General features: G+C 39.0%; 1 protein-coding gene across 4 annotated transcripts in view; it reads left to right on the forward strand.

The window, feature by feature from the left end:
• Positions 1–9,024, forward strand: part of ETS1 (ETS proto-oncogene 1, transcription factor) — a 194,462-nt gene extending 185,438 nt beyond the window's left edge. For 3 of the 4 annotated variants that reach the window (XM_043994315.1, XM_043994317.1, XM_043994316.1), the window contains 2 exons: positions 3,812–3,930; positions 5,293–9,024. In XM_043994315.1, coding sequence (XP_043850250.1) covers positions 3,812–3,930; positions 5,293–5,508 — 335 coding nt within the window. In that variant the 3' untranslated portion in view covers positions 5,509–9,024. The remainder of the gene's footprint in view (positions 1–3,811; positions 3,931–5,292) is intronic. The other variant, XM_043994318.1, reaches the window with a different exon arrangement.
• The last annotated feature ends 2,280 nt before the right edge of the window (positions 9,025–11,304 follow it).

An 11,304-nucleotide genomic window follows, 5' to 3' on the forward strand; every position in this document is an offset into this window, starting at 1 on the left:
ATAGTGTGCTTTAGGGGCTGTAGACATTGCCTCCTCTTTCCCCATCCTGGTGTGTTTTGTCGCTTTCACCTTAACTAAAAGCTTTACATTTTGGTTTTGTAATTTGAATCATTTGAATTTTTCAAACTCGAATACCATTCTGGTGCTGGTAAATCCCCAATCCCCAATCCCCCTTTTCAGCTCCCTTTTTGTGTGTGGTCTTTCTCCATTAGAATGCATGCTTCTTAAGGTCAGGATCTGTCTTTCTCTTTGTATTTGAACCCTGGTGCTTAGCACTGGGCCTGGCACATAGTAAGCAATAAATAAATTCTTGTCGCCTTGAATCAATCTATCCACCTTTGTAGTTGTTGTTTAAGAGAACTTTATTGGCAATTTTTTTTAACATTGCCTGCATTTCCCTGTATATTCCATTCCCTTTCCTGGAGAGCCATTCCTTATAAGGAAGAAAAAAAAGAGGGAGGAAAAAAAAGTTGACTTTGTATGAAATATTCCACATGCACAGTGCCTCAGTTTTGCAAAGAAGCAGGGCAAGTACCTTCTCATCTCTCCTTGGGGCCAAGCTGGCTCAGTGTCCTTATAAGATACTCTGCAAGGTGTCGTTTCAGGGTATATATTCCTTACCCTCTGGGAGCTTAGAATCTAGTTAAGAAGAAAAGCTAAGCCTGTCAGGGGTTAGATAGCCATATAAGAGTTAAGTCAGAATGAACCTAAAGGATGCCACAGGCAGCCTGTGCTTTATTGACACATGAGTGACGTCAACAAATGAGTCAGGGCAATGAATTCAGATGTGGGTGAGATTGCGTAGGACAAGAAAAGGCTTCTTGGAGGAACTGAGGCTTAAACTAAACCTTGAAGGTAATTGGAACTCAGTATTAGAATGACCAGTGGAGGCTGGAAGGTAGAGGAGAATCGCAGTGGTCATGAAAAACTTAGAGGATATGGTGGAGTGGAGGAAAGAAATGACTTCTTTTTTAAAAAAAGCCAATGACTTCTTGTCCCTTTGAAAGCCATGGCTGAGGAGGAGAGTTTCTGCTAAAGACCTATGGGGACCACCTCTGACTGCCCAGTGGCATGCCCACAGTGTAAGGATGCATGGATTGTCATGTAGCACAGTGTTTCCACAGGCCCCACCAAAGGCTTCCTCCTCTTCCTTCAGGTTCATTCTGTGACATAAGAAATAGTCGGTAAACTCCCAAGCCAGACTGCTTTGGGAAGCGTTCCTTGGTGTAGTTTGGATAACTTCTTCTTGTTTAACCATTGCTTTGCTCAGCTTTCACACATCCCCTTGCAGGCCCCCGTCGGTCACCCTTTTCAGCAGCACATACAGACTAAGGATGTTTATGCCCCTAGAAATCACAGAAGCAAAGAATGTTAGAGTTGGGTGGGACCTGTAACAGCATGTTATGCTCAGAGCTTTAGAATAAACAATAAGGACGACTGACCTCCTCACCTCCCTCTGCTCCCTGGGATGATATATTTCTGGGAAGGCTTTGGGATCACTCATCTTTAGCTTGGCATCTTGATCAGGAAGTATTTAAATGATTTTTATTAATTTTGCTAGAAAAAAAGTTACATGTACCTGTGAATTCTATTTCAACCCTCAGACTCTCCTTTGAAGGAGAGAGGGTGACTTAGGTACTTTCCTCAAAGGCAGATATTGGCTGTCTTTTTTACCCTATGTAAACCTTCTTACCTTATTTGTAGGGTGTTTTTTGTGGGCTTCAAAGTGACTTATGTTGAAAACTTTTTTTCATCTTATCGCATTCTAAATTCTTCTCTCACCAAATAAGATGGATGTAAGAATTACAGTTTCTAGTATTTAAACACATTCTCCTCAGTTGAAAAAATTATCTCCAAATGGAGTTAAAGTTTTGTCATGTATTATTAAAAAGAGGAGTCAGGAGCTGGCTTCAGAATTGGGAAGACCCGGCTCCTGGCCCTCCTTTGCCCCATATGGGCTATAGGTCTTTGGACAAGTCACTTAATCTTTTAGAGTCCCCTAAGACTGTAGGTTGTAGGGCAGGTGCCATCTACAGTGATTGAGAGTATATCCTCAGTGAGGAACTCTATGTACTGATGAAATCACATGGTCAAGACCCAAAAAGAAAGAAAGAAGAGCTAGGGATGGTCAGCTTTGAGTTCTGGTTCTGATGGAAGACCAATGATATGTCTGATAAGCCACTGTCAAGAACTGTTCCTGGAGGAATTGACCTTTCTTTGGCCACCCCATGATAGCCAATCTTAGTAGTAGAGACTTCCTTTCTAACTTACTCTATTAGGTGGAGAACAAACCTAGAGTCTGCAGATGGACTCCTTTAAGAAGCTTATTTTATCTCAGCATTCTAGAAGCAAAGGAATACTCTGAAACTGAACAGATCTGGAGTATTGAACAGCCGGCTTTTCAATACCCAAGTACCATAAGCCTTATCTTCATAAATCAGGTTATTCCTGGCCTAGGTATAGCATCATATCATTGGAATGACTTCTACCTCTATCCATATTATGCCCATAGTATTTTTCTAAGGTTCACTGCCTACATTGATAAAAAAAAAAAAAGCCTGTTGGTCGTGTACTACTCTTTTCATTTATGGCTGTATTCAAGTACAGCGATCAGTGCCAGTAAGAATAGTCTGTGAATACTGAGGACAGTAAAAGTAATGAAAAGAAAAAGCCATTGCCGGAGCTGTGATATGCAGCTTTCACCATAAAATAAACAGACCACCAAATTGTTTGAGCCCTAGCCGACCTTAGGGTCTGACAGCCCCAAGGTCCAGAACAAGGGATGAATAGTTTTTAAAGGTAGAGTTTAGTGACTCCATGCGTGAAGAATTTCCAATATGCTTCTTAGTCCAGCAATTTAGGGTTACTTAGATGGCAAATGAGTCCCTCTGTTTCCAATGAAAAGAGAAAGAAAGAAAGAAAGAAAACAAGGAGTGAAAGGAAGAAAAAAAGAAAGGAAGGAAGGGAAGGAGGAAAGAAAAGAAAAAAGAAACAAAAGCTTTGTGACAACTATGCATAGTTAAGCAAAGCAAATTTCTAAACTGGTCATGTCGAAGAATGTATGTCTTCTTATATTTCTCAATACATAGAGGGTGGGGAATTGAAGATGGGAAGAAGAGGTGTTAAACACATCTAATTCCCAAGTAAGTGACTTGATGATAGAGATCCTCCCAATTTGCAAATTAGGAAGCCAAATCTAAGATAAAGAAATATTTATCCCATCCTCCCTGCTTCACATTCTAACATTCTTTTAAAGGAACTCTAGTGACTTAATTTTTTTTTTTAATTTCTTTTTTCTCTTTCTTTCTTTCTTTCTTTGGCAGGGCAATGAGGGCTAAGTGACTTGCCCAGGGTCACACAGCCAGTAAGTGTCAAGTGTCTGAGGCTGGATTTGAACTCAGGTCCGCCTAAATCCAGGACTAGTGCTTTATCTACTGTGCCACCTAGCTGCCCCTGGTTTTTTTTTGGGGGGGGGGAATTACAGTGAGAAAGGTGCAATGTCATAGCAAATCTCAAAAGACAGATAAAGCAGTATGTATATATATGTTACTTAATGATAGATGATATTGGTTAATCAGAAATAATACGGCTATTGATGTGTTTTTAAGTGCTAGTTTTTGGAAGAAAACTCTTTGCCTTTCTACCTAGTCTAATCATACCCAACTATAACATTCATACTGTGTACATCTTTGTATTATACAGGAGATGAGTGGAGAGTAGAAGGGGAGGAGAGAAAGCTCTGTAATTCAGTCGCATTTGTGAAAAATGGGATGCATCTGGTATAATTCTTCACAATTATTTGTGTTTCTAGGCAGTGGACCAATCCAGCTGTGGCAGTTTCTTCTGGAGTTACTCACAGATAAATCCTGTCAGTCATTTATTAGCTGGACAGGAGATGGCTGGGAATTCAAGCTCTCTGACCCAGATGAGGTAAGAAGGGAAGATGTTGAGAGTACTATGAGAAAGAAATCTGGACAAGGACTGGCTTTGAGCTGGATCCCACATTCCATTTTTCCAGTGATATGAATTCTTGACCCTTTGGGCATTATGGGATCTAGAGTTGGAAGAGATCTTAATGATCATCTTGTCTACCATCATTCAGTAAATGGGGAAAGTAAGGCCTAGAGAGAGAAAGTGATGAGCTCAAGTGAAGTTTATGAAGCCTTAGAATTCTCCTTCTCAGATCTTAAGCAAGGGATACTGTTGGAGTCATGTGAAAGATTTGGGACTTTTCTCAAACCTTTGCCTATTGATAGCAGGACCTGCCTACCTCCTTGAGTCAGATAAGTCATTTCTGAGATGACTAAATACTGTTAATTGATGCCAGACCAGGGCTTTGGCTTTTGGGTTGTTTTTTTTTTTTTAACTGAAAAGCTTTGTCCTGACTTCTTGTTTAGGATTCTACATTAGTTTCCCTACTTCTTCTATATCAGTATTCATTGCTGACTGAAACAAAAATCTACCAACTTTGATTATTCCCTGGCCCTTAAAAAGTAGAACTTACCAATGTGTCTTCTAACTTTGTAGTTCTTCTTTAAAATTAAATTAAAATTAAAATTTTATTTTACAAATAAATCCACTTTTAATAATTTTTCATAAAATTTGTTTTAAAAATAAACTTATTAACCAAACATTTATTTTTTCTCTTTCCCATCTCCCAAACAAAAAGAAGGCAAAAGGAAACCCCTATGATAAATATTCATAGTTGAACAAAGCAAATTTCCGAATTGACTGTTCAAAAGAGAGCATCTTATTCTGAACATTGAGTCCATCACCTCTTTGTCAGGAGATGAATAGCACGTTTCTTCTTTGGGCCTCTAAAATCACTGCTTTAATTCATTACACTGATCAGAGTTCTCAAGTCTTTCAGAAATTGTTTTTCTTTACAATGGCACTGTATTCATTGGTCCCCTGGTTCTGGCCAGTTCACTCTGCATCATCTGTTCATACTGTTTACCCCAATTTTTTCTGAAACAATCCATTTTCTTATATGCCACATTTTGTAATTGTTTCTCAATAGATGGGCACCACCTGAGATATTGGGGTATTTTTCCTCACTGCTAAAAAAGAGCTACTACATATGTGTGTATGCATGCATGCACGTATGTGTGTATGTATTTGTTACTCATGATGCATTACCTATGTATTTATTACATAGGATATATTATATATACATATTACATATAATTGATTACATATAATGTCCTAATTCTTTATAATGTTACATGGCACATGTCAGACACATATTAAAATTACAGTACTAATTATTTTTCTTCTACTACCTCCTTCCAGGTGGCCAGGAGATGGGGCAAAAGGAAAAACAAGCCTAAGATGAACTACGAAAAGCTGAGCCGTGGCCTACGTTACTACTATGACAAAAACATCATTCACAAGACGGCGGGTAAACGCTACGTTTATCGCTTTGTCTGTGACCTGCAGAGCCTGTTGGGGTACACACCTGAAGAACTCCATGCCATGTTAGATGTCAAACCTGATGCAGATGAGTGACAGAAATGGAAGGAAACAGGGAGAACTTTGCTGAAGCATTTCAAAGATCAACTGCATCAGTCGGACTCTTGATTTTAAATTGTCGTTCTGTTTTTTTGTTTTTGTTTTTTATTATTATTATTTTCCAGAAGGAGAAACTCAGTTTTTACATTCAGGGGTGGGAAGCTGAGCCGAAGCTCGTTGGTGTGACCACCAACGGAAAGCAAGGAAGGACTTCTGAACTAGGAAATGACAGATTTTTAAGGGGAAGTGGGGGGGGGGGGTCTTCATAGAAACCAGAAGAACCTGGTTTAAATGAGGAAGAGAGTCCAATATTAAATCATTTATAAAAAAAAAACATTCCTTGAAAAGATGCCACTTTGTTATGGCCTTATTAATAAGCAAAAGAAACTGACACTTCAGGAAATCAAAAGACTGATGAAAGGGTAAAAAAAAAAAATTAAGGGCTGGGAGGGCAAAAAGGGTGGGATAGAAGGTTCTGTTCTGGGGATGGTCCTTGTAAAAACACAAGAATTGTGGTCCCTTTTACTCTTTGCCTTTTACTCTGCTTTTGGAACAAAAAATGGACTTCAGTGGGGAGGGGACCAAACTTTTTTGTGTTTAAATTTTATTTTATTAAATTTTGTGCCAGTATTTTTTTTTCTTACAAATCGTCTTAAGCTCTAAGGTGTTCTCAGTATTGCCATTCTATGCGAGTTTGTTCTATATACCGGCTGAGAATTCGGTCACAGTGAAAGAAAACTGTTTATATAGACCCCATTGGAAAAGTGTAGTTTTTTTCATGGATGTTCAGGAGTCCAAAACTTAAGACTCGTATGTGTAGGAAAAATAAGGCTGTTTTGGGTATCAGGGATGGAAAAATGTTCTTCGGTGCATGTGAATCTCACCCATGAATATTTCTTATCATCACATTCATTTTCTCATTTGCCATTAGCAGACTCTTGGGGTTTGGACTTAATGTAGAACTAAGAAAATCGTTAAGTCTTTTAACTGAATGTATTTCACAGCTGTAACCTGGAACTGTAGTCATTGTAGTAGCACTGGCCTAGTAGTAGAAAAGAAAGTGAGAAGGGAAGGATGGATTTTGGAGATGGTTCTCTGTTAGTTCTCAATGATGTATGTAGATTCAAAGAAATTGAAGATGTATGCATGTGAAATAGCTATGGGATCTAGAGAAATGAGTTCTAAGTGCATTGAGGTCCTAGCCATTCACCTAAGCACCCCCAACCCCTATTTCCCCCTTGCTGGGATCATCACACACAATTCTTCTGTTATCTCCATTCTCTTCCTCCTCCTCTATCCCCCCATTTCTCAGTAAGGAGAAATTCGTAATTTACTGGATGATGTATGAAAGGAAGCCACAGGAGAGAGGGCAAGATCTGGAAATTTTCTAATTAAGCCATTTTGGCTGGTTGAGTTTTAACCAGGAGGGGAGTTACAGGAATTTAGATAGCAGTGCATAGGAAAAAGCTTGGTGTAGAATTCCACAGGGGAAAAAGCATGAGGTTTTCCTCTAAAGAACTGAAGTCAGCTGAGACTAGGGATGTTAACACATAGTCAGTGTGTGCCTTCTTAGGGCCTGGTTCTTGGATGTGTTGTCTTGTTATAGGAGAAGTAAGGATGGATAGATGGTGTAGAGGAAAGGAAAGGTTTGCAGATAAAGGAAGCATGATGGAAGGGGACTGGATTTAGTGAGAAAAGGTAGTTTGTGTGTTGTGAGAGCACCCTCCCCCTCCCCACCAGACCCCAAGAGTTCAGTGCTTTTCATTCCTTTCTTACCTAGGCATGGCACTTGAGAACCATTGTCTCAATCTTGGGTGAAATGTGGTGTTGGGGGAAAATAAGCAGCTAGTGAGAAAAAAAGTGCCTGATGTTGATATAAGTACCTTGATGGATACCTGATAAAAGAGATGATGATGGAGAAAATGAAAGGAGGACTTGAATTTAGCTTGCAGTATGAGAATGGGGGAAAAAATTTTTTTTTTTTTAAGATGGGTTACTTCCAGGCCAGCCCTTCCTAGACTCTCAATGAGAAATTGGATACTCAAACTACCTTGTGGTATATATCCTAAGAGAGAGAAGACTTCCTCTTAGGTCAACTCCCAATGCCTGGATCATCAAAAGAGGGGCTTTGTGATTGATCCATGACTGTCCTAAGCTTGCTAATGTGGAGACAGGAAGTGGGGACAAAGTAGTTATGTCAGGCCATTATGCATTTTGCCTGTTGTGCCAGGTGCCTTAAAAAAAGCTCCCATTGTGATTTTTGGGGCTGCTCAGGGAGGTCTTTGGTGGAACAAGTTGGACTATGTTGCTTTTCCCCACTTTTTATTGTCTTGTCGGTCACTGGCAAAGCTGTGTGTGTGTGTGTGTGTGTGTGTGTGTGTGTGTGTGTGTGTGTGTGTGTGTGTGTGTGTACTTGCATGTGTTGCAAAACTTTGAAATAATGTCTGAGTTTCCCAGTTCAGTCTTTTCCTATTTCAATAGTGGGGGAAAGAAGAATCTGTGGCTTACCAATAGCTCTTTGCTTGCTTTTTGCAACCTGGCATAAAATCATGTATTCATCTCATTGCCCTTTTCCTTTTGAATTTAGGCTGAAAATACCTGCTTTTCAAACAATTGCATAATTCCTACAGTTGTTTAGTAAACGTAAGAGATGCTGAAACACCTAGTAGTTCCTAGACTTTATAAACCTTGCTTTTCATGAGGGCTATTTCACCCCCAGTCCGAACCCCTCCTTAGTCCCACCATGCTCAGTATTTGCAGCTTCTGCTTTCACCTAGAAAATTGTGTTGGCCTAGCCAGATTCTTGTTCTCCCTCTCTCTGTCCAAAAGACAGACCATCGCAGAATGAATGGTGGATGGTTTATACACTGGAAATGTACCTGAATTGTTACCTTTTTTGCTTTTCTTTAGTTAAAACAAAACACGTTAACTCTAGAGGAGGGATGGGCAATTCTGGTTCAGCTTGATGTCACCCTGACTTTTATGGAGATGTCTAATGTACTGTCAGTGGATTTTGGCTTCAGATTCTCAACTAGCCCTTTTCAACTATTCCCTCTCCTCTCCAGGAGAAGGATAACCCTCTATTTAGCCCAGTTCCATGGCTAAAAGGGCTGGAAGGAGCATCCAAAGGTTGGGGCCTTCTCTGAACAGGACCGCTGGATGTCCCCCAGTGTTGCCTGTCCTTACTTTGGCGTTGAACACTCTGGGTTTTTGTAGCATTAAACGTACCTTTTCTTCATGGTGGAAAAACACACCATCTCTACTCTGGTCATGCTGTGCATGCTTTCTCTGTTGGGGTCTATATAAATCCGTTGAACTATTGCCTACATTCCAAAGATGTTTCAAGGAACAATAAATATATGTATACATATACATATATAATATAAAATATATATTGTAATGGGAATATCTCCACCAAGAATACTGCCTCAGTTATTGAACATTGTTTTTTTACATAAGAATTTTTTTAAGCTGAGAAGTGTTGGGGGGAAAATGTTATATTGTGTTTGACTATTTTCCAACTTGTATTTTCATATAATTTATATTTTTTAAAAGTGGAAATTTTAAAAGCAAGATTTTAAAAAAAGGAAAAGCAGGTGCTTTTTAAAAATTGGAGCTGAGGTAGCTTAGAGATGTAGCGATGTATTGTCTATGTTTTATTGTTGTTTTTTTTTTTTAAGAAAATGCAAAAAAAACCATTTCTTATGAGGGAGATTTTTTTTTCCATTTGTTTTAGTAGCTGATGCTGGCACATCATTTTGCTAGAGAGTTTTTTATATACTGTAGCCTGATTTCATATTGTATTTTAAACTGTGTGAGATTAAAAAAAAAATAATTCATAATGATGTGGCTTTGGCTTGATTTTTCTTTTCCCTGTCTGGTTCATCAATTAATTTTAAAAATGCACTTTGACCAACAAGAGGCAAATGCAGGAGTGAAGGCACTTCGTGACATTCTACTGGAACTTAAATAGTTGTGTTTTAGAACTTCCATGCTCTATGATTTCACTTTGTATGTTTTCCCCCACAGATTTAGGATCTTTAGGGATCACTTAATTCAACCATTCTTTCTCCCCTTGTATTTCAGATGAGCAAACCAAAGTGCAGAGAAGTGACTCATCAGTGGTAACACCATTAGTAAATGGTAGGGCTAGAATTCAAACTCATGTTTTCTAATTCCAAATACAAAGCTCTTTCCACTGTATTGCACTGCCCTTAAAACCCCATTGGGGAAATCATATATTTTAAGAGTTATTATAGGGGCACCGAGGTGGCGTAGTGGATAGAGCACCAGTCCTGGATTCAGGAGGACCTGAGTTCAAATCCAACCTCAGACACTTAACACTAGCTGTGTGATCCTGGGCAAGTCACTTAACCCCAATTTCCTCACCAAAAAAAAAAATTTAAAAAGAGTTATTATAGCCCCCCAGAATTATCATCTTGTGTCTAACCTTCTTGTAATTAATTACTTTGAAAATATCTAGACTGTTTCACAGCCATACAGGCAAACAGTGGTTGAGTGACTTGTCCAAGGTCACAGAGTTATTAAGTATCTGAAGTCAGATTTGAACTCCAGGCTCAAAGTACATTTTGGTCTAAATTAAGAGAGGGAGGGACATATAAATATTGAAAAGCTACTCAAATAAGAAGAATACTTGATTTTCTGTTACAATTCCTAACACTAATTAGAAAAATCATTTACCAGTGAATGCACCAGATTAGAAATCAAGAGACTTGCTTTCTTGTTCCTCTCTTTGCCACTAATTTACTGTATGGCTGTGGTACTGTGACATCCAACTTTTTGTATCTCAATGCTTTCAAAGCAATTTCATTCAATAAAAATTTGTGTGATGCTTATTGGGCTGAGCCAGTTGTAAAATTAGAATGGCTGTATTTGCCTACAAATCCCTTGCAGAGATGCTATGAGATGAACTAAATTTTATTTGCCAAGAAAATTGAGCTCTTTGAAGAAAGGTACTTCAAGACAAAATCCCAAGTTAGTAGTGTTCTATTCTTGTTGCCAAAACTGTAGAAGTTAGATGCTTTTAATTAATACCAGTGTTCCCAACATGAATCCCAACCTACAGCTGGAATTTTATATACACATACATAAACACACATGTATGTGTATATATAAATAAGTGTGTATGTGTGTATACACACATGTGTATCTATGTACATGTATGTGTGTACACACTTGCATACATATGTACATAATATGCACTATACATGTACCCATACATACATATTTGGGGCTGAAATTGTTCACAAAAAGAGCTCTGTTTGGGGAATATCTTATTTCTCCAATCCAGGAATTTGAGGTTTGCTGAGCATACATTAAACATTGGCTGTGTGGTCTAGTGGTTAGGGAAACTGACTGGTAACTGGGAAGGATCTTGGGCTCTAAATCCCAGCTGAGCAGCCACCACCCACAGGGTGACCTTAGGGAAAATGCTTGACATCCCTATATTTCTGATTTCTCAGCTAGAAAACTGGGCAAAATCTCAAATCTTCTGTGGAACCTGAAGTCACATCTAAGCTACTCTACCCCCTGAGAAAATAAGAGAGCAGGTTTCTGTCTCTCTCAAAGATTTGGACTTGGAGGGTTTCTTAAGTATGATGTATCTGCTATCCCCTTTGTGCCTGTTTTAACCCTAACTTTTTTTTGGGGGGGGGGTCAGGGCAATGAGGGTTAAGTGACTCGCCCAGGGTCACACAGCTAGTTAAGTGTCAAGTGTCTGAGGCTGGATTTGAACTCAGGTCATCCTGAATCCAAGGCCAGTGCTTTATCCAC

This window comes from Dromiciops gliroides, chromosome 3, assembly GCF_019393635.1.
Source record: "Dromiciops gliroides isolate mDroGli1 chromosome 3, mDroGli1.pri, whole genome shotgun sequence".
Taxonomy (NCBI): domain Eukaryota; kingdom Metazoa; phylum Chordata; class Mammalia; order Microbiotheria; family Microbiotheriidae; genus Dromiciops; species Dromiciops gliroides.